Here is a 25,152-nt window from a genome sequence, read left to right on the forward strand (position 1 = left end):
GTTATGGCTCGAGCGGATTGAGTTCTTCTCTCGGCGCGCTCTCATTCGCATAATTTGAAAAATTAATACCTCGATTATTGGTGAATCTAATCCAAGACCTAATCCAAGACCTAACTCAAGACAATATTGGATTTTTATGTTCATCTCGATCCCTTCTACCTTTTTACGAGCGTTGACCTACATGTTTTGGGACACCCTGTATATAAATTGATAAAAAAATTTTTTTATAGATTTTAAAGTACTTTCATGATGCGATATAAACATTATGTTATACTTTACAACGAGATTTAACAAGAGTGGCCTTTGCTCAAGAATCCACGCGTCACATACTAGCAACGTCAATCTGGCTTAACATGTATTTCATTACTTGTCAGGTATCACATGATGTTCGTCGCTTCATTATTTGATTATTTATAAATAAAAACGACTATACTTTAACATTTTTTACGCATTCAGAAATTAAAAACAATATTTTAAACCCATGGTACTCATAAATCACACGATACGTGTGTGTGTGTGCTCCAAGGTTCAAAAGAAGCAAAAATATATCAAGGGCGCTCATTGACAGGGAAACGTGAACTACGTCGCGAGAACGAGATTGAGCAATCGAATGCCTTTTTTAGAATCGCATCCGCGCGTGGCTGAATCACGCGTATATATTAAAAAAAAAAACAATATATGACTGCATATATTTAGAATTAGAGTAAGTCGCGGGTGATTTGGTGCAGCGCGTGTACGCTACGTCGCGGAATCATCGTCATCGCGTGATTCACTTTCGTAAATCGACGGCACTAACTTTCATGGCTCCAGTAACGTGTGAGTATTGACACCTCGTTATAGCAGCGTCGCCGGAAAAAAATAAACCGCTAATTTAAAGTGTATTAAAGGTTGATTTGCAGTCGCTGCGCCACGCCGGAAATTAAGCGACGCCCTCTTTTTGTGTGCTTCACGCAACGCATAAATAAAGCACGTGCATAGTAACGACGCATCTGCATTACGACGCTGCAACTTCTCTCTCGCATTAGAATGAGTCATTGCTTAACGGAACAGAAATAATATAGGCGGCATTGATTTACGAATGAACCGCGGAACGGCATTAGAAACTAAACGATTTGATCTTTATTGTCTTTTGCAAACAGCAATGATCGAGAAAGATCTAAACAGATTCTAAATATCCTAAAAAAATAAGTGTCACGCATTGTCTACTAATAGACACGCATTTATTAAGAGAAAAACTTTTATCGCGCGCGCATATTGTAGCTTCGTAGAAGCCATTTCAATTTTCCGTTAGATAAATGAAAGCTTACACATAATTCATAAGCATAAATCTCACAAATATATGCATCTCTTCACGAGAAGCTATTTTGTCAAGTGCTTGCATATAGAAAACGTGGACGTGTCCAATTTTACATTAACGTTATATAACGCCACTATGTTTCTGGGCAATGGTTTCATGCATGCATTCTTACTCCCCCAGATACGAAGTACGTGAAATCATCAAGTATATAGTGCATTCACGTCTTAAATCTTAATACATGTAAGCTCAAGTGCAAGCAGAGTTTGCGACAAGCCGTGTGGATGCTGCGGCGCACACATTCTGTTCTCTACCCGTCTTTCCCTCATCTTCCTTCTCACGATGGTTCCATTCGACCAATCGTCTCTCGTTGGCGGGGGTTGTACCATAAATGTCGCATGGCTTATCCCGGATCTCGTCGCCAGATCGGCGCCACCGTGTTCACCACCAACGGTATACTAGTCCGCACTTTTGGTGGCAGCAGCCCAGTCTAAGGTCCAATCCCCGAACCGAACGGTCGCCCAAAATACTAGGTAAAGGTCTACTTCCTTTCTCTCTTCTTTTTCTCTCTATATTTTTCTCTTTCTCTCTCTCTCTCTCTCTCTCTCTCTCTTTCTTTCTCTTTCTGGTTGCGACAAAGTTTTTTTTTTTTTGAGAGAGAAAAAATAAAAAGCCCCGGGAAAAAGTTTTGGCTGCGACAAAAATCAAGAAAGGGGTAGTAAAGGAGGAAGGAGCGATATAAGCGCCATTGTGAGTGTACCTAAGGGAGAAACAAGAGACCTTCTCTCAATCGCGCGAAAAACGACGAGATTTTTCAACGCGTTTTACCGAACGCGTCTGCGATTTATTGTGCGACAGTGAAGAAAGAAGCGCCTGGTCAGACGTGATTCTCCTGCCGAACTGCGTCGCATATCTTTAGTAGGAACTCGCTCTTCCACTAACCATCCACGCAAGATCGCGTGCTAATCACGTTAATTATTAACCATGTTTTCTACAATTTATTCTGTTCTTTAACGTGTGTACTCATAAGTATGTGTATTCATAAACTAATAATGTTAATTAATTAAAGGCTTATAGAATACTAAAGTAGATATAGATTAATAATTTCAATTAATGCACTCCTTTCTTAACCCTTCATCTGCAATCATATTTTTGCGCCCTCAACTGGCTTTTTTGTGTGTCCAGTCCAAGTTTTTTCTAAGCTTTTAAGAAATCTAGGAAAAATTTAAAGTTACGTTTGAACATCTCGATTACCATTTCCAAATAATTTTGTAATTCAAATGTTGAAATCTTTACTTAATAAAAATTAAAATTTGAAATTTAAAAATAAAATTTGAAATTAAAAATTCGCTTGTGACAAAAAAGATACAGATTGCAGATAGAGAGTTAATGTATATAATATTAATATATAATAAAAAGTATGTATGTAAATAAAGAAATTCAAACTTGTCACATGGTTTGTCAAGATCTTATAACAATAAATTGATAATTATTTGAAATTTATCATGTTTGAAATTCAGGATTTTTATCTAATTTCATCAATCAATATAAAAACAATCTTACTTTAATATATGTTATCTTTACTCGCAAGAATGCTGTCAGTTACGCATAATCGCGACCTCATTCGTGATCTCACGTCTAAAATACTATTTTTGCTTTGCGTGACTAAACTGCTACCCATTTAAAATGACATTTCTCTCTGACAGCTGTATGTTTAAAATCGAGTACAATCGCGTAAAAGTATGCAGTCTTTCAGAAAAACGAACGAGTAACACGAACTTGTATCCTTGCGTAATATGTACCTACTTTTTCATTTAAATATTTACACGTTACTGTCACTTTCTGTAAAATTGCATTTACATTCTAAATAAAAATTTATTGATAATAGATTATTTAATTATTTGATAAATCCCTCTGCCGGAAACAAATTTTTCTTTTACTTAATGACAACAATATTTTTTAAATAACTTGACGTATATAAAACGTGAAAGATATATATAAATATTCTAATGTTAAACCATGTTGTTAATTTAAATGTACAATCGTTTTATTTCATCAAAAAATGTTTTAATAGTCAAAGCTTAAAAAAGGCTAAATCTTTATTGATTGTAATAAATTCAATATTGCCATAGATCCATAAATTAATCGATTATCGAAAAATTGGTCACAAATATTGGATACAAATTGATCCTTAAAGGGTCTATTCAGAAAGATATTTACAGATTTACAAGTAGTATGAAGACGATCTGTTCTTAATAGATGATGATTTCATTGTAAAAAATCGCTCAGAATACAAAGAGTAAAACGTCTCGTGTGCGACTTCTCGGATACAACAACTTTAAAATCGTTCTTGTTAACGTCGGAAATTTATCGTTCCCGCTTTTCCGGCCGATCGTATTCTCGCCTCCGCCTCTGGTGAATTCTAATTTCGTAAAAGCGAGACTTGCCAATGGCCGGCACACGTCGTCTACGGTTTCCTTTTTATTGCAATACCAATTGGAGACTCGCGCGCTATGCCTACGACGATCGTCGAGCTTATGCCAATCGCCTGCAAGTGGCGAATTGTTTATAATAATTGGCAAGGATTTGTTTAAAGCTTATATAACGCAAGCACGCGAGCGATTGCGTATTTATACCGTCGGCCGAGAATAGCCGATCCGCGCGTACCGCCAAGACCGATGCATGTCTGTTATAACCGTTCCCTTTCTACTGTTAAAACTGTGAAACAATTTGCCTGTTAATTAAGAAATCGTCGCAACGTGAGCTTTGCGTTCGTCGGTTTTTTCGTTTTGTCACTGAAAGAAAAAGTTTCGTACGACTCGTCAAGCTTAAATAAGCATGTCAGATCGGACTCAGGCGTTACTACTTTCTGGTCGCATCGAGATTAAATTTAACACTGTTAGAGACGCGATATGAGATCCTGTCACAACAAGTGAGATTGAATCTACAAATCAACTTTTATTTATTTAAAAATACCGAAAATACGCGTTCTGTCGCCTAAAATTAACTTTGATGCGATAAACTAGTATCCCAAATCGGTAGTAAAATAAAACATTCTGCTGCTATTTTCTTAGTCACTTATATGAAATTATCTGTATATTTCTATTCATAAAAAAAGTGGATGTATCAAATATGGACTTATTTAAAAAGTGTTAATTGTTATCTTTCTGTGTTAAATTAAAAATTTACAAATAATAACGAACAAATCTTTAATAATTTTTTACAATGTGTTTTAACACAACAAGACCGTAATGCTATTTAAATTACGTAAAATATATAATCAAAATGTAATATAATATAAATTCTGATCAAAAATTATGTTTTCTGTGCACGGTAATAATGCTCGAAAGACATAAAAAGTGCATTAAATCAAGATACGTAATAAAAACTCGTGTGTGTAATGACAATCGATGATAATCGCAAAAATATCACCGCGTATTTCTGACTGAAACATTGTCTGATCGGAACGATCGCTACTACTTGCCTATCGCGCTATTTTTTTTGTGATGATGATAAAGTTTCAGCATTAATTTCGCGATGTGCGAAAGTTTTCCTTCGCGTGGTTTCCTTCGAGACAGTCACGCGGATTTCAGGAGGAGAAGGGGGCTTTTAACAAGTCACGCGAACTCCATGAAATCTAAAGAAGCGTACACTTAGGAAATTCACGTTCGACTGTCTGCCAAGTCGTCAACATCGATTTCTAACACTTTCTAACTTAGCCGTGTGCACACTACCAATACATAAGATACTTTTATTTTCTAAAAATAATCGTTATAATATGCAGATCATGCTTAAAACTCATGCTGATTGTATAACATTATAATTCTTTAACAAAGTAATTTTTTTAAGATAAAAATAGAGTAATTTTTAAGTTATATTAACGATAAGAAATGCTCTGATAAATTAAATCTAAAGCTGCTGTGTGCAAATGTAAATATAAGTAAATTATAAAAAAGATTTATTGTGAACTGCACATCAATTCAAAAATTAATTCAATTAATGGAGAATTGCATTAATTCAAAATAAAGTTTGCTTTAACAATATATATAATGTATTATTATTTAATCAAACCGTATTATGTCAAGCTTGGCTGTCTTACGAGGTTGCGTGGCGCGGGTAGCGCGGGAATTTTCAGCCAAGAATGTTAGAACGACAGGTGGAAGCGCAGTCGTAAACCGTAATCCTCTTGCAATGCATTGGGAGGGTCAACTAAAACTTCGCACGTGTTAGCGAGAGAGTGCCAAACCTCTCGATTATTTAATTTCTTCGTCACGCGCTTTCATGGCGTATACAACACAATGACGTAGACGCGAACTTTTGTATTTTCGTACAATATAATGGATCAAATAACAAGAGAAAAGATTATTCTAAATACAAAATCTTTATTTAGAAATAATTAAAATTTCATCATAAAATAGTCTCTCTCTATTAAAAATTATCAATAAAATATTATTTTTATATTCTTGAATTGTATTTCTAGTTTCGATTTTTAGTAAAAGTTCGTATGCTATGTATTACATATTAATGTCAAAATGACCAAAATACTATTTAATATGAATTATTTTAAATAAGTAACTAATCACTCAAAAAAATAATCTCGCAACTTTAACAAAAATTATATGTACACGGAAAAAATCTAGTTAAGATAGATAAATATTAGCAAATACTGTGTATATGTATTCCACCTAATCGATCTAGCTGATAGAAGCAAAATTTTCAAATTCCATACATGACAGCTAAAATTCTAGCCGATACAAAAATTATACATTTGGGTTGTAATATTAAGAAATCTGTCTATATCAGCAAAAAGTTTTATTGGGTGATTGTTATAACTAAAATATATGTGTGATAGATTAACTTTTTCTCATAAGAAGCAATTAACGTACTAATTAAAATATTTTTATGATAATTAACCTGATTATTAAATCAACTATATGGATAATGGGACGTAATGTGCAGTTTTTGGATCTACGTCCCAGATGATTTGATCATAATTCGTGCCATATATATTTTTAGAAGTCATCTAGATTAAGACGCTCGTCCGGATGGGGATTTAATCTACCTTCTTTGCCGCGTGTGCTTCTACCATGTGTCTATATTTCTCGACTTCGTTTTGCTTCCGGTGCTCCTGTATCTCCTGATTACAAATGCAAAAATTCTAAGTCGCGATAATCTTACTCAATTTATATTTATTTGTTATTATATATAATATTTAGAGCTCTTAAAAATGCTTAATAAATCTCTCTTAATTCTACACTTTAGCGTAGAAATCTGTGGAATTGATTAGCGTGTCAAGCACTCGTGGCTCGACCCATTTGCACGCAGATACGATTTTAAGGTCAAGATATTCTTGGACGATCTAGTAGAAGTAGATACGACAAGTCGAAGAATTAAAATTCTGAACACGCGACTTCAGAAATTTTTTACACCTAGCTAACCGATATGTTATCAGTGTATCCTAGACATCTTTTTATAAATGTTTCAAATTAATAATATAAAAAATCGAGTTCTCCATACTTATAATGCAATCTCCAGTCTCTACATACTTAGTACTACGTACTAAGAGATAGTCATAATCAAGATTAAAAGTGCTAATTTATATTATACGCGTTCATTGAAGTCCGGTTCTGAAATTGCCATGGCTGCAACGGGTTTTACGAGGTCATTATCGTCGGGACACATGGTGCCGTGAGTCTCCAATGGGGGTTCGCGAAAATCGGTCAAAGTCAGACGCAGACTCGTTAACTATGCGCTGTGTCGAGCGCAGCTTCTCTCGACGCTTCCACCTGTTACCAACTAAAAACGGACCGGGGCCCGGGCAGCCTAAATATAACAACCGCGCGGGTGCGAATCCGGGACTCTTGCGTCACGGCGCGTCGCTCGTGGGCGCCGCGACGCCTTCCTTTTTGCTTACTCGAGAATACAGACTGGAGAACAAATCACGGAAAACTTTGGGGATCTGCCTAGCTCATTCAAATACTTTCTAAATATTCAATAATCAAAAATTAAAAAGTTCAACATGATAACAATACACCTTGACTCGTTTAATATAAAGCTTTAAAAAATTAATCAAAATTTAATTATTTCAAATTTATTGTACATAATACATTTCTTACTAAAAAAATTTTTTTCTAATTAAATTATTGCATGTACATACGTCTCTAAATGGTGTTCCGTAACTAATGGTACAACTGAAAAGAGAGTAATTCTACAAGAAAAAAATAAATTAAGAAATGTAAAATAATTTTTTTCCGTATGCGTTATTTCCGAAATAATTAATTTAAAAAATTGGTATATGTTTATACTAATATAAAACATAAAATATCTTGTGTAAATTACTTATTTTCTAATCATAAATTAATACTCTCATGTATAGACTAATGAGATTATCTTCGGTTATACTACCAATTATGGAACATCCTGTATGTATACTTATTTTAAAAAATATAAAGGTTAAATATTTTCTTATTTTCAAAAGGTATAAATATTGAAGATAACTATGTGTCTTTTTATAATATTAATATTATTTTAGGAAAAAAAAAAATTATTTTTGAAGAAAAAAATGCAATCAACGTAACTTCGATATTTACATTTAAAATATAATGTTACATACTCCAATTATATTGCATACATATGCACTTGATATAAATAAGCTAGATATATTTTTTAAATAAGATCAGCATAACAGGTAACCCCATTTTCACTTCATCTTCACGACCTTCAGTCATTCCCGCCGAGAATGAAACAGGAATATCTGTGAAACCGCTCGGGCGATCCAGGGCGACTATAAAGTACGCGTGACGCTAAAATTAGCGGCATCCGTTGCGTCAACAAAAAGAAAAACGACGCTCCCGTTTTGTGTCACAGTCTACTATTGGCCGATGCAAGAAACCAATCTTGCTTTCTCACGCGATCGAAAGCAGGACGCGGCTACGTGACAATTTTCAAATTATAAATCTGAATTTGACAATATCAATTTATCAATTTGTCAGTTCAAATTAAAGATAATGTTGTGGTATTATAATCATTTTTGCATTAAAAAAATATTAAAATAATGCATATCATATAAAAAAATCATTTGTATTTGTATGTTTTGTATTTGTATTTTTATATTTTTTCTTAGAGATTCCTCTAAAGTTAATAGATTTTAAAAAGTGAAACATTAAAATTAATTAAATCAGGCCGATCTAAATGTGTCTGCCGAGATTAACATATATCGTGAATAAATAAAGGAAATGACTGCGTCATGATAATGGATTGCGGAAATGGAACACAGTTTACCGAGGCAAGGTTGAAAAAGCACAGCCGCACCTACGCAAGCTGTTAAATTTAAGATGGCTTATGCAATCACCTTGAGCCACAAAAATTTTACGTAGCGCTTATTGCGAGATTCTTTCATGGGGATTTTATTTCTCATCGTATTTCAAAAATTGTAATTTCATATTTCTTTATTCTATTAAAAAACAAAGTAATCAAAGCTCGATATAAAATTCTTTTGATATAGTTTCTTCCGTTTGCTAAAGTTTTCCTATATATAACTCTTTTTTATTTTCTTGCAATTCAATTAATCAGTAATTGCAAACGTTATATATACAAAAAATCAAGAAATTTGGACTATTTTAAAAATTAATGCAAACTGAAATAATTCATATCCAATGAATATATTGCACATGCTTTCGGCAAGGACCGCACGCCACCTAATTATCTCTTTATATTTTTTTTATTACAGCGAACGAGTGTGGTTAGCAGTTCAGTAGAGTGGCAAAATGGACGCGCGATTCAGAAGCAATCTCGATATGATCGGACGCAACGAGCCCATCACAAGGAAAGCGAAATTTTGGCAAAGTTATGTACGGGCCCTGAAAGGTGAGGCATTTGACATAAAACTATTTCTTTCAAAATTTCTTGCAAATACGAGTTTTTCACGCGGCGTTTAATCAGTTCAAGATATACGTTAAACTCATTATAATGTCTATTTCCACTAAGTTTTGAAAAATAAAAAAAGAGTAAGTTAAACCGAGATTAAAATTAATCTACTTTGAAAGTATATAAATCGCTCATGCCAATCACACCATATATTTTTTATTTAATTTTAATATCGCATATCATTCATCGTAAATAAAACATATAAAGAATTAATTTTTTAATAATAATGAGACTCGAAATGAAAACAGGCACTGACGATATCAGAGCTCCCGAGCACACTCACACGCCCCGCGGCATTTTCCGCTCGGATTTTCCTGAGCTGCATTCCACCTCGTGGCCGTTTGGAAAGTCAATCTACGAAAACCCGATTCACGCAGCCGATCGTATTAATGTTCCCGGATACAGGTGTGTACGCAAATTATTTTTTTCTCTTTCGTCATTTACTTATCATCACATATAAGATAATTCGCGACTTATTAAAGTTATTACATAGTTAAAATACAAAATAAATATCAAAATTCCAAACTGAATCGTATTATCGCCATTCCTTCAAACATGTTCAGCGCATTATTTGTACAACAAATGTATTCTTGATATATATGCATATCGATTCTTGGCAGACATCCAAAAATGCGGAAATCTAACTATATCTTTGTCGGCCTACTTTGTGAAATTTTACTCTTAGTTCTAATCATAATAATCAATATAATGATAAAATAGATGACTAAAATCTAAAATTGTAAATTTTATTTAAGCAAAGGATTGAGCAATTTAAAAATATTAAATATTAAATATTAAGTACTTATGACATTTGTAGTTTCGATTCTGCGAGATATTAACGCGCAACTATTTGTTTCTAATCTCTCTTTTCCAGGTATCTACCCGTGCACCGTGAGATCTACGGTTACTCTCCAAGGCAGCTGTATCCCCATCAGTACAAACCCGTAGAACGCTTCACCCCCGGTACGTACTAAAGAACTGTGACCAAAAGAGTCTAAAAGAGAGTGAACGGCGTCTTAGAGAAAGAATCGAAAGCGCGAAACGAAACGAAAACTCTTATAATACCTCGATGTCGAACGAGAGCGAGAGAGGGAGAGAGAGAGAGAAAGAGGAAAAGAGAGTGTGAGAGAGAAAACGAGAAAAAATGGAAGAATGGGAGCGCGACGAAAAATAAAACGAGAGAATAGAGTGGAACCAAAGAACGAGAGTAAAGAAACAAAAAAAAGCATGTTTTTGAACGTAGAGAATGGATTATGAAAATCACCAAGGCGTACCGTAATGTGTTAACAGATAACTACACTTGTTCTCGTGGACCTTCCTAGATTAAGTTCTCGATGTATAACCCGGTGCTTTTGGCTTCTGGCCGGCGTTCTAAAGGGGACAAAAAAAAACAAGCAAAATGAACAATCATTCTCGACAGAAAGACAATCGTCACATCTTATGTACACACTCTCCGGGCCTTTCTCAGAAGCCAGAAACGCCTCCCCGGAGAGGTATCGTACATCACATTTTTACCCTCCACCTTGCCTGCACTTTAACCAAGGAGAAAAGAAACTATCAAAAATGGACTTGCCACCTTTTTTTCGCCAACCTCGCCGCCCTCCCCCCAACCTGATTTTATGCCACGTGTCGCTACTCTGATGTGTAAAATGCGTATGCACTTTTTTGACGCACGTGTCAAACAAACCGTTTGTTTAGTCTCACTGTAATAATCGTGTCTACCTTCATATCATACGCCATGTGTAATACTAATTATTATTTTACGCGTCTCTCTTTGTATCTAAGTTATTATACTTATATCGCTATATGAGAACACCTTTACGTACGTATAAATATATGTACAATATGTTTCAATATCTGAAGACTTCTCTATCTCGCGACACTCCATTTTAAAATTGCATCCCTATCTTTAGACCCTAATCTATTGATCGAGACCCAAACTCAGATGTGACGTAAACTTATGATAATAAAATGCTAGATCACATAAACACGGTTAGGAAAACTTGAGACAGATTGTAATAATTTCAACAAAATATTTAATTAATTAAAACCATATTGTGTTTCAGTATGATGTATTCAATTTGATACATTTCATATACATGCATAATTAAATTATGACAAGTATATGATCGCCTCAAGTTTCTCTATATTGAATTAACGTCGCCTTTCATTATCATATCAGCTTTTTTAATATTCTATTTTAATATATTTTAAATCACTATATATGATGCATAATCCGTTATTTAAAAAAAGAAAAAATAACAGAATAAAATATTAAAATAATTTATTCTGAAAAAATTAATTCTTCCAAATTTTTAACATGAAATAAATATAAAAAAAATACATTTTTCATCATATAATGTTAAATTTTCTCATTTTCTAATAACTCATTCTAATTGCATATTTTTAATGATAAAATTAGTTATCTAATTAACTATCTATCAATGAGTAATTATATCAATGGATCAATCATTATCAATATCATGTCTAACTTGAATCGAGCATTCAGGCGTCACGGATCATCGTTCATCGTTCACCGTTCCATCGATCATGGATCACACGTGGGTCATGTCGTGCTCGAGGTGTCGCCCTGTGACTCGTCTCTAGAGAGAAAACATTTCCTAGCTCGTCGTATATCCAGTAACGATTCAAAGTCATCAAAGTGGGGTATCATTATCAATTTAGGGTCTCATACGCCGCTGAGAGATTCTGATTTCTGATTTCCAGGCGCTAGATCTACCAAATGGCTCGTACTGAATCGCATCATCGATTTGAGCGACCTTAGACGCCAACAGATCTCCCGAAAGTGGGAGACTAAAGAACGAATCGCGCTCACCTCCCGAGCGCGACGTCATTGCTTACGAAAAACACACAACTAACATCATGCACGATCCCAATAATTCTGCTTCCAATAATCTCTTTTACACACACATTTACGAATATCATGTTATACACACACTATTCTATTCACAAATGGAAGTAATTGCTTAGCTTTTAATACTTAATGAAATTGTTTCGCGTGGTTTTTGTAATGCAGAGCGCTTCTTTTTAATCATTCTTTTTACACAATCTTATTTACAGTTAAATATAATGCTTAATTATCAAATGACGAATTAGTATAATTGTTGTTATAAAGAGATAAATTAACACAAACCTTGTTGATAATTTTACTTTGATTGTAATCGTATTTTTACACATTTTTAAATCTAATCATTATTTATGTTATAATCAAACAATAGTTTAAGCTAAATTAAATATTAATGCATACTATATCATACATTTAAAGTATATGTATTTATCATGATGTGAATACTGATAAAATTATACATAATTTCGTATAAAAATTAACACAGCAATAAAATCACATTATTTACATTTTACAACTACACATCATAATTTATTATTACAGAATGTTAGCTGCTTTTTTATAATAATACAAGACAATTTCATATCGCAATCCTGTGCATTAATCACTTCCTTCCTTCCTTCCTTTCTTTTTTTTTTCACAATATTAAAATAATTGTCGAGAGAACATCGCGAATTTTCACGAATATAAACTTGGTATAGAAAGAAAAAATATTAAACTATTATATTTGAAACATTGCTATTGAAAACTAAAATTAAAAATTCAACGTTTAACGAAAATAAAAATAGACAAAATGTTATTACACTTTTAGAAAGTTAGAAATATAAAACGCAAGAATAAAATTATTGTCAAAAGAATTTTCACTGTAAAACATTTTACTTTTACATTTTTTATCTCTTTTTCTCAACCTAAAAGATAATTAAATAATATTAGAAAATTTACAAAATAAATGTTTAATTATGAATTTAGCGTCATGAATATTTAATATTTTAATCAATTATATATGTGTATATGCACATATATTAATAATAATAAAAATATTTAAAAGCATTTTATTTTAAATGTTATTAAAAATCTATTTTGTTTATTTGTATTCTTGATAAAAACAATAGTTTTAAAAAGTCAAAGAAGTACTTGTATCTTTTTATGTAATTTTTTGTAATGCGTTTTGCATTCTATTTTTCCATTCTTAGTGTAATTTACAACAAGAAATACTCATACAAACAAAATACGTGCATGCAGGAATATTTAGGAATCCTTAACTATTGCAGCTGAGGTGGAGGTCGCAGCTTGATTGTGAAAAACAACTGAATGAGCCAAAAAGAAGATATAAAACAACAAATTGAAAATGGGATAAAACAATAAAAAAGCTGACTTTTCTGATTGTCATATACGCTAAACAGCACTATACGCAATCATATAATAAATTAATTAATTACTATATGAAAACAAAATGTGGAAGTGCGATTGGCGCAGAGTGTGTAGTGAACGTATGGTAGTTCTGTCAAAAAGTGATAATACATGCGTGCGAAAAAGTAACATGCGGAAAAGTTTTCCTTTTCAAAAAAATTTTTAGTGAAATAAATTGAGATAAAACATGGCCGCCACAAAACTTGAAAAAGCTGGAAATTTTCTCTCGACGCTTACGCGTTCTAATTTGTGCTTTCGATTTTTCAGACACAACATTGTCGCCCGTCTCTTTATATAAAATTGTTCTTTTTATTAAAATTTCTTTTTATTAATGCATATGCATGTATTACAAATGCAATAAAAAAATAGTACAAGATTATACACAAAAATACACTTACACCTTAATTTACAGAAGACTGTCTTTAATAATTTACACTTTTTAATTTTACTTGTATTATTTGTGTATATATATTACCACAATTACAAACAATAATTACAGATCTTCTTTATGATCTAATATCAAGTAAAATTGTGTGGACATTTGGAGATCTAAGGCGATGCACAGAAAAATCGAAAAATTTTTTTAATACATGCTCTAATCGACAATAATACATGCACGCGTACTTACTAACAATAAACAAATTAACGTGCAATTAATTACAACCAGATCCAGAAATTTCTATCTTTTTCAGGATATGGCATGTACTTTTCTTTCGTTAATATTTGATCTCCAACCTCCCTAGAACCCCTTTTCTAGCTTTTAAGTGATCCATCTCCGCCAAACATAATTTTTTATGACTGGAATTGCATAATTAACGACTGCTAATCTATGATGATTACATGGACTGTACGGATCGTCGCAATATTCATAGAGGATCGCCACGAATACTGTATATAGTTTACGTCGGATTGCACACCTGGATTTAGTACGTACCGACCTTTAACGAAGAATTTTGCATAATTTATTCAAGCTTAGAAGGCTTAGGCAGTGTGATAGATTAACTGACTTATGACAAATGGTAGAAAGTTGAATTATCAGTCATTCATAATAGGAAAAGACGGGGAATCATAACAATCTCTACAAGTTAGACGATTTAAGTGAAAATTGTTAACGATCATCATTTTACCAAAGATAATAAGAGTAATCATCAAATATTTTTAATTTAGATTATAAATGTAATAACTCTGCAAAACATTAGCATTAATGTTTAGCGATAGTGTATATTATAAAATAAAAGCAATCGAAAATTAATAGTCTTGCGACATCAATAGTTAATTGTTGGCGTCAAGCTTTCATTAGCTTAAATGATGATACCGAGCACACGATTAATAATTATGCAAAAGAAACTCAGTAAACCATAGTTCAGCTATCATAGTTATAATCAAGCAGTGAGTATGAGTTGTATTTTAACAGTGCAAAAGAGATCGCCGTTTCTCTGTTTCTTTTCCATTACAAATTTTGATAACCGAGCCCTTTTTTACAACACGAATCGCCGCAGCTTTTTTGAATCACCGACTTTTTGAAGCAGCTTTTTTCCACAAGGTTAGTATGTGCTTTTATTTTACGTGACGTCATGCTATTTTTTTGTGACAGCGTTGATTTTTTTACACACAGGCTCGTGTGTAACGCGAGTTTACGCCAGCTTTCGACAATAGACTTTCTACGTACAGAAAAGAATACCTGGTACTTATAATTGGTAAATACTTAGCGCACGGCTTACAAAAATATAAGAAACAGGGACAAAACCCTAGCATTTTAATTTCCCACATTTCATATGGGCGAAACGAATTATAACGAATACCTTAAATAAGAGTTTAAAATAGTTCATCAATAGTAGTATAATGCATTGCAAATCAAAGCTTCAATTTCCTCGCTAATTATATTTTAAAGTTACATTCTAAGGTCATCATTTGCTAGTTAAACGCAAAAATAACAAGAAATGTTTATTAATGTAATTTTTACTTTTCTCAAAAAACAAAAGTACATAAAGAGAATTTTCTCTTAAAAATTACTCTGAAAATCGTGGTAATTGTGAGACAATGTAAACCTCGAAGAATTTTACTATATTTTTAACAAAATTTACTAAAATTTTTATAAAATTTGGCAAAATTTTAGTAAATTTTACTATACTTCTAACAAAATTTAATAAAACCTTGCTAAATTTTATTAAAATTTTAGTAAATTTTGTTAAAAATATAGTAAAATTCTTCGAGGTTTACTTTGTCTCTCAATTACCACGATTTTCGGGGTAATTTTTAAGAGAAAATTCTCTCCGTGCTAAATATAATTCCTCGAGCTATTTTAATTTAATAATTTATCATAATTTAACAATGCTTGTTGTGTTTCATGCATGATGTACGTATGTATATGTGCATAATATGTACAAAACTATTATTGTTACAAAAGCGATTATTGCAAAAGTAATTAGAAGTTAAAATGCCTACCCGCTAAAACACTAGAAAAGAGAAAATGGAGCATAACAATAGAGATTGGTAAACTTTGGGCCACATGTAAATAAATTTAACCAATCGATATGTTATCAAACACCAAAATAGATCTTAAAAATTATCAAAAAAATCAATCGTATATTAGCAAATTGCATTAATATGATATACTTTTTTAATTTTATCATCGAATATCAAGAAATATTATTCTTTTACGTTAATTTTTAAACTACTTTAATAAACAAAAAACGTATGTTTACTAAATTTATATAGATAGATAATTTAGAAATTATTTTTTAATAAATTCATATTCTTTAAAAATATATTTTCTTGGTAGCGCAAAAAGGAACTTACTATTATATATATATATGTATTAATTACTATATGTATTAATACATACACATACATTTTGTTATATATTTTATATTTTATATCATAATCTTTTAGTAATCGATAATATTCGATAATAATATAAAAGTTTTTAGATATTATATATTATATATATATAGTAACTATAATTTAATTATAATAAAGTAATATAATTCTAGTCTAAATTGTTTAATTTATCTACAATATTTTAATAAATTGTTAAATATAATTTCTACAATTATATAATTACCTCTTTTCCTCTATGCGCTTGCCAGTCTTATTAAATCTAACGACGAGAAACCCGAAAAAATACATTTTTCGGGATTAAAACCTAATTAATATTTAATATCTATCAAATATTTATATGCAATTATTAAAAGATATTAATATATGTATATTGGAAGATAATAATACAAGCCTTTCGTGGATTCTCGACGTTATATAAATTAATTATTTGTTTCTTGGACGAAACGTAGCGAATGTGTAAAACTCATTTTAATCTAACAGTTTTAGCAAAATTATTTACATAATTTTTATATTCAACTTATTTAGAAATTCAAAAAAATTTAGAAAAAAACTTAAAAACATTATCTCCATCAATCATAAAAGATGTTCGCAACGTGTTCGTCAAAATAAACGATTAAGCAAAATTATAAATCATCTGATTCTTGCTTTCATTTTCATAAATTACACAACACAGCGAAACCATTCGACGCTGAGAAGGCTTGGAATGATCATCTCAACCGCCTAGCGGATATCGACAGACTCTATCCGAGCAAATCACCGCTTTTGGCTCGTCATTTAAGCCCACCGCTCAGTACGAAACGATTGTTTGATATTCACGGTGAGTATAAAAGATAAATATAATATTTATTATATATTTAAGCCTATCTACCTAAAGCAATAGATCTGTGAAGCATTACATTTATTTGTAATATATTCCTGCATTCCTTGCCTATTACATTTACATCTTATGTATATCTGATATAATTTTCATAAATCCATTACTTTAATTTAAAAATTGATTTTTGACTCACCGACATGACGCGCAGCGGAATTGAAATTGCAATATTACTCTGTAACATACAAATATAAGAAAAATTATAACAGCACTCAAAATAATTAATATTAAAAAAAAATTGTTTAAATAATTATTCACATAAAATGTTATATTTGTATTAAATAATTAATTTTTTTAATAGAATAAATATAATTCTTAAAAAATCTCTTTTTCTTAAACTTAAGATCTTAGAATTTTTAAGTAAAATTATCTTTGTTCTAATGTTTATTTAATTCTATATGGACGATTGAAAGAAAGAATAAAGAGATAATAGACAATTAACAGCAAATAATACATAAAAGATTAATAAAACTAACTTTACGATGGTTCCGCCGTCGCCTAATGCCTCCCAGGCTTCCTCCTCCTCTCAGATCATCAGGGTCGTTGCACACTCGTAAAAATATGAACATAATCGCGCGATACTTTGTACGGCACTCCCGAAGCAATTGTTCTACGCTTATGCACGACACTTTGTACAACACTTCCGAACCGATCGTACGTGGGAAAGGGGAAGGTAATTTCCCTTTCAATAAAGAATGTCCACATCTTCTTTTTTGATCCTCGTTACTACTCCAAGACATTTGTACATTAAAATAATTTATTATAAGCATAAAATGATTATATTATACGTTTCCTGAAAGATTTTCTTTTTAAGTTTAAATTCTTAAAAAAAATTTCTCCCGTATTGTCACCCGTACATATTATAGCAAATCAATAATTTATAATTTATTTACGTCTACCGTTTCGATTCCTTCTTTATGAATCGCGTAAAAATTGTTTTAGTAAAGCTATTATTGCAATTTGCATTACAAGTCACTGAATTGTACGGACCGAAATTGCCTCATTCTAATGACTTTGGCAGATCATAAAGATAGCATTTGCTAAACAATCGCTGCTAATAATATTTCGTTCTAGCTCACAAGAGAAATCCCAAGGTTGCTTTACAGTCGCGTATACAGCCTTACATAACTAGTATATATTTATAAATAATATCTACCTACCTCGGCAAGAGCTCAGCTCTGTCCACGAACCAGTCTGCAATCGATTCCAATTAAATTCGTCTCGCACACAGGTAATCTCGTGGACGACGACTTCTTATTGCCACGTCCGTCGATTTTGCTGCGCAAGAAGCCGTACTTCGATCTCCTGGAACCATCACCGATGGCACCCGTCAGTGCGTTTACTAGGGACCCATGGTGGTACCCGAGCTACGCGCCCTATATTCCGAGTTACGCTCAATATCGCACACCGTTCTTTTTGAGGGACAGCTATCTCAGCCCAATTAAGCGTAGCTATCTATGGAGCCGACATCCCTTCAGGCCCTTCGGTATGTATGTCTATTAGCCCTTTGACTCGCACAACATATCGTTCTATTTCAATCAAAAATCAATGCCAATTTAATTTTAATTATTAAATTGATTATTAAATTAATAATAATACTAATAATAGTACAACAAACTGTATTCAATAATGACAGTTCCATTTTAAACATGTGAAATTGTACGCTTGCAATAAGTGACGCAAATTCATGTGACGTGATTGGCATTGGTCGTTGACAAACACTGACTACAGATGCTATTAAAAGATGTCGAAGCATTGCGAAATTTCCACTAAATCGTAGCTAGCATATGCTACGCGTGAAACTTTCAATTCTGAGTTTTAAACCAAATTTTAAAAATATAAAATATTTAAATAATTTCTTGAAAAAATGTCTTTAACTAGAATCTGTAATATGTCGTTAACTAGTCAAACTGTAATATATTTGCGATTACTATTACTTTTAATTTTTTTTTTAATTCTCGTAATCGCAAATATACATCTAAATCTAGACTACTATCAAAACAAATTTAGAGAAAAATACTATTATTGCAAAATATAAAAAGTGCTATTGTTAAAATTTTACAATTTTTAAAAAAATTTGTGTAATATTTCAAATAACTAGACATAGTAGTCTAGAACATACTATATTTTTTAACATGCACTTAACATGCACTTACATTATTAAATTACAGTTAAATACAGCCTTATGAAAGATGAGATTTTTCGCACAAGAAGTATTTTTCGTTTCCATTTGTTTTCGCAATATACGTGAGCTATTAGAACTCATACTCAATCGTCTATCTTTTTACCAGTAGAATAGTCATAATCTCGGTATGAATTTTGATACTTTTTCATGCTTATCAAGATTTAGGGCCACCGTTTCTACTGGCGAAAACTTTTCTCTATTTATTATTTTTTTATCACAGAATCAATAAATTGATATCACGAATTATCTTCTAAAGCTATGACATGTAAAAATTTTTTTTCAAATCGATAAAATTGGATTGTGTATTGTATAAGATTTAAGTAAAAATTAAAAAATTAAAAAATAACATGCAATAATCTCGTAATTAACGTTAAAGTTTTCTCAAAAGTTGACTGATTTGAGCATAAATTAAGTGATAGAAGTCATCGCCAGTTGTGACTGGTCGTTATATCCTTTTACTTGTCACCTCGATCGAAAATACAAGCTGTCGCGGCCATACGAAAATATTTGGCACGTTGGTGATATTGCTGATGATTTTGGCACATAACGCCGTACTATTAGCTTCGTCAAACACAGTAAAATTGAAAACACCTGGTGCCAACCTAGCAAAATTGATTTTAAATAGCTTTGTTTTTTGAACATGTATCATATTTTTTGATAGACTGCGAAATTTTATTTTTGCTTAATCGCTAAGTAGCTGCTTTTCTTTCAAAAACAAACATTATACAATTTTTTATTTTTACAAACTGAATAACATACACAAAATACTGAAAAAAATCTAAGACCGTCCAAAAGGTGCCTTGCAAATATCCTTTAAACACCTTTTAGATTTTTCTTCTAGTTTTTTATTTTTATCCCGTTTGATATCTCACCAAAAACAATTAACGACGGACTCGGGTCTATCGACTTGGAACCGAGAGTGTCCGATACAGATGTAATGTAACCAATGCTACAGCAAACAAATGTCTATCATTTCAGGAGCGTTATACTACTATTATTCGCAGCCAGTTCCACGATTTCACTTTACCAGCCCGTGGTATAATAAACGTACCACGTATTAAGCAAAAAAAGTGAGCGATAAGAGATTAAAGTGGTCAAAGTGTTGAATCCCTCCCCCATTTACTCGTTTAATAAGTCAAACAATCAATAATCTCAATCAGAGTCGGCGAGGATAGTGGTGGCGCATCACGATTCACTCCAAAAACGGTCCTCGTTTGGGCCATATTAAAGCGTATTACACTCGCTATTAACAAGCAAGTAGAACGTAACAAATGAGTGATCAGTACAGTATATACATTGTAACAGGCCCGTACTGCGACGGCTGTTTGAGTAAGAGTTTTCAAGCCTCTTAACCCTTGGGCTACCACGCGTTTTTCTTCATTTTCTAAATTATAATTATTCTATCCCATCGGAAAATGCGTTCCGCCCTTCGCATAACTCCGATTATACTCGTGTATTAACTTGACTGTTTTTTTCCCGAATGTCTTTTTCCCAGAATGCGTTACAAGAATGTTCCCTAATCCTTGTGGTAATTATTAATTACCAAGCCATTACTCCGGCCGAGGAGCCGCTGACAGAATCTCGAACACGCGGTACGTGCCCGACAATATCTGTCTGTTCAAGTGGTGAAGTAATTGTTTGTACAGTGATTAAAAAAATTCCGCAAATTACGATCACTGCATGATATACATTCACCACATTTATTTGTTAACACTAGAAGAGTTTTAAGTTTTTACTTTTCAACGTCGATGTGTTATTCCAAGTTGTTAATTTTTTTCACATAGCTGGAAATGTTCTTATGGAATTTTAATAACCGTGCTATCAACGGAGAAGAGTCAACAAGAGTATCCGTACTATTATTAATTTTATAAATTTAACTTGTGATTAAAATAAAAATACAAAAGACAATGATTTTTTAATATAACAGAAAGTAATATATCTTCTAGTGTTAAAATCAACATATCACTCGCGATTATTAGCATTTGCAAACCATAACACTCACCGTTTGTAGGATCAATGTTTAGCGTAAAGACGAATGATTCTTGGCTGTCGAAAACAGGAGCGGCAGTCCAGAAGCGTCGTAGCCGAAGGGTTTTGTTAACATCATCCTAATTCCTCACGTAATCGGTAGCATAATCATTTAATCATAAAGTCGTTTTACATTCAACATCTCTCACGGTGGCCTGTACAAGATTCAAGAGGCCATTTTATAAACCATTGTTTTTTTCGTTTCTTTTTTCATGTATGTGTATTTCTAGTCAACTAATATGTATACATATTATATTTAGAGTTTTTTTTCAGTGAGACACTTGTGAATCAAATACTTATGTCTCAAATACTTCCAGATAAATGTACTGGGAGGTCTTGTTCACGGTGTAATATTTCTGTTCCACATAGCACTAGCCAATATGCCAATAAGTTAAACAGTTGCATAGAATAATCTAAATTATTATTTAATTATAATTTTTCAATTTTACTTTACTGTGTGTTTAATTTAGACTCATATTTAGTGGTTATTATTAATGTGTTTACATTGTATTTATAAATGACTAACTTATATCAGTAGTCGAAACGTTACACCGTATACGAGAACATTAAAAATTTACGAGTTCTCTAATGTTTGCACATTGCATAAAAATTCTATAAAATCGTTCTACTGAACTTTCTGAAGATTTCTACAGAAGGACGTATAATATAAAGATTAATTGAAGAAACTTTCTGATCATGGCAAACATTTAAAAATTTCGTACTTATTTTACATGCTTCCTCCGATAGAAATCTTGAAATTAGGCTCTTATGGAAAAATAATAAATAAAAAATTAAACTTATCTCGCCGCATCTCAATAAGCATGATTAATTGACATCATAATCTATGAATTTTCAAACATTATTTTTATCGTTTAAATATTTTTCCATAACTGCACATGATTGTCATTGTATCTTTTCATATTTGATCAACACGTTTCTCTTTTTGCAGCTCACGCCTACTGATGACTGCCTGGTGCCACACGGAAAGCGTGAAACCAAAAAAAATCGACAAAAAAGAAAATGCCTAAAAAAGATCAATCAAAAAAAGAAAGAAAACTTGCATCATGTCCCGAAAGAATTTTGACGTCTCTATCACAGTGTATATTTCCACGGAGTTTTATTTATTTATTAACATTTCCCATCATAAGATTTATTGTACCTTTCATCCATTATCTGAAATAAAATAAAACACTGCCAAAATTTTATTACAGAATAGTCAGTTAGCCGCTCTCATGTTCCTCTCTATAATTAAAATCATGTCCGTATAATCTTAATTATGACTTATAATAAGTTAATTTGATTTTATAAAATCTTTATTAAATCTAACAAAATAATCATAAAATATATATTCGATTTGATTGATAATTGTTGGAAAGTATATATTTCGATTAATTATTTATAAATAACACAAATATCATATCTATAATATAAATTTAAAAATCTTTAACAATTTAGCGTCAAAAACGTTCAATATTTTGATATCAGGAAAAATATATACATTGTAGTAATATATACATAAAAAGATCAACTTATCACGCAGTAGAATTATCTCACTGTACTTTTCCACGTACTTAAAGAACCAGGGAAGAATAGCAAGCTGAAAGACATTTGTACAACAATATGCATGTTTATTATCTGAAAGTTTTACATCTCTAGGATGCCATTGCATAGCGTGTTCCGTCATCGGCGATTCGAACGATGTAACAACCCCGATAATCGCAAACTCCTTTCACGAAAGAGCGTCTTTCTCTTAGTTATGTAATTAATAAAGTATCGTCGAATCGCGAGCAGCTAACCCTTTACAAATATAATATCTGTATATAATATATGAATCTCGGACAAAAAGAACGCATATATCGAGGGATCACAACCGCTCCTTTGACAATAATTAATCTTGCGTTTTTTATGGAGAATGGAGGAGAAACACAAGAAGGAAAGAGATGAAAAGGACACCTTCCGTTTCGTCAGCTCTGATTTCAAGACGTAACAAATTCGCACTGCATCTTTCTTATACAATAAACAACTTCATCAAATGCTATCCGATAACGTTAAATAACAATCAAATAATGAATAACCATTGAATAAAATATATTATAATAATGTAAGAACCAATCGTGACGTCGCCACCACGAAAAGGTTCATTGCGACATTTGATTGATCTCTTCTTCAGAGGAAGTTTTGATGTACGGTCTTCGTGGTTTCCGGATCGTATCTTCAATCATAATAGTTCGCACGACACAATCTCATTAATCAGTCTGTATTTAATTGTCAACAAACGCGCTTTATCGATGCCTCGTTAATTTCGACGTATACATCACTTTGTACTGATGGATATTTTTGCCAATAGCAAATATTAAATAATATCTTAAAAACACAATTGCGCATTATTAAAAGATATCCTGTGAATACAATCTCATATGTCATTATTATTTAATCGGTCGCTGTTTCAGTAAAGACAAATTTTCTGTGTATTATGGTTTTTCAGATTTCTATATAGGACACGTGATATAATATCCGTGATTTCTATTGTATATTTTTCCAACAGATACAATTTGTTATACAGATTGCAGGTAATGATAAAATGACACTTACAGAACAAAAACGCAGCATGAGAAAACACAGTAAAGAGTTATAAAATAATTATATTACTGCAGCGATTTCTGCAACAATGAATCTAGCATTACGTAAAAACACTTGAATGATCAAGGGAAAAAATAAAAAAGAACGAAACATGAAATATATGCTACATTTAAATAAATGCACCAAACCTTAAATACGATTTGCCATCGCATGTTTTCCTGTTCAAAAAAGTCAGCTTTATCCTAGCACGTGACTATATCTTGCATTTAGTACATAAAAGCATAAACATATGTATTGTAAATGCAAAATTTCAACTCATCGAAATCACAGAAGTTTTGTAAAACCATTACTGAAAGATTCACATAACTTGAAATAAATCTTTACAATATGAGAAATAAATCATCCCTAAATCAAATAACAATGCACGATTACATTCGCTTTCACTGCAAACGTAAAAAGTTGAGATTCTGCATCTAAACGCGTTTCTTTCCATATAACACTGTCTTTGTTTTTCTCTTCTTCACGATTCCCTCTCCTTTAGTATCCTTTGAATAAAGGTATAACTGTTAGCATTTATCTTAAAAATACTAGTTCTCTGTATTTCTCTTCAGGTTTATCACTCGAGAATAAACAACCTAATCCATCTAAGACATCTCTGGAAAGTGCAGTCCTTGCCACGCTCGGAATACTGCACATGATGACATAATTAAATTCGTAATGATTTAAAAGAAAAAATAAATGATCAAAAATATATACATACATACGTACATATATATATATATATATATATATATATATATATATATATATATATATATGTATATGTATATGTATATGTATATGTATATGTATAGGTATAGGTATATGTATATGTATATGTATATCTATCTATATACACGCGCAACATCTCTCATGAAACGATGACATTTAAATTATCTGCTAAAGCAATGATAAAAATACTATTAAAAATAAAAATAATAATAACAGCGAGTTTCATAATTATATTCAACATCAACAGTGGAAGCAATAAATACAAATGAGAATGATAAAATGTTTTTAAAGAACACTAGCTTTACAAAGAATCACTTCGTTTATGGAAGATTGAATTCCGAAAATGATCCTTCGTAAAGTGCAATGATAATCAAAAC

The 25,152-nt window shown here is 31.9% G+C and overlaps 1 protein-coding gene across 3 annotated transcripts; it reads left to right on the forward strand.

The window, feature by feature from the left end:
• The first annotated feature begins 1,692 nt into the window (after positions 1-1,692).
• LOC105837354 lies at positions 1,693-22,629 on the forward strand. 3 transcript variants are annotated; one of them, XR_001139144.3, is made up of 8 exons: positions 1,693-1,827; positions 9,024-9,160; positions 9,469-9,625; positions 10,095-10,183; positions 17,011-17,154; positions 18,443-18,697; positions 20,892-20,988; positions 22,374-22,629. XR_001139144.3 is itself a non-coding variant. In XM_012682062.3 (8 exons), exons 2-7 carry the CDS (start codon positions 9,061-9,063, stop codon positions 20,455-20,457), a joined length of 828 nt encoding a protein of 275 aa, XP_012537516.1. In that variant the 5' UTR covers positions 1,693-1,827; positions 9,024-9,060; the 3' UTR covers positions 20,458-20,466; positions 22,374-22,629. The 3 variants fall into 3 exon arrangements, 2 of the variants coding, with proteins under 2 accessions (XP_012537516.1, XP_012537518.1); XM_012682062.3 differs by lacking the exon at positions 20,892-20,988 and adding an exon at positions 20,375-20,466; XM_012682064.3 differs by lacking the exon at positions 20,892-20,988.
• Positions 22,630-25,152: the final 2,523 nt, after the last annotated feature.

Source organism: Monomorium pharaonis, chromosome 6 (genome assembly GCF_013373865.1).
Source record: "Monomorium pharaonis isolate MP-MQ-018 chromosome 6, ASM1337386v2, whole genome shotgun sequence".
Lineage (NCBI taxonomy): Eukaryota > Metazoa > Arthropoda > Insecta > Hymenoptera > Formicidae > Monomorium > Monomorium pharaonis.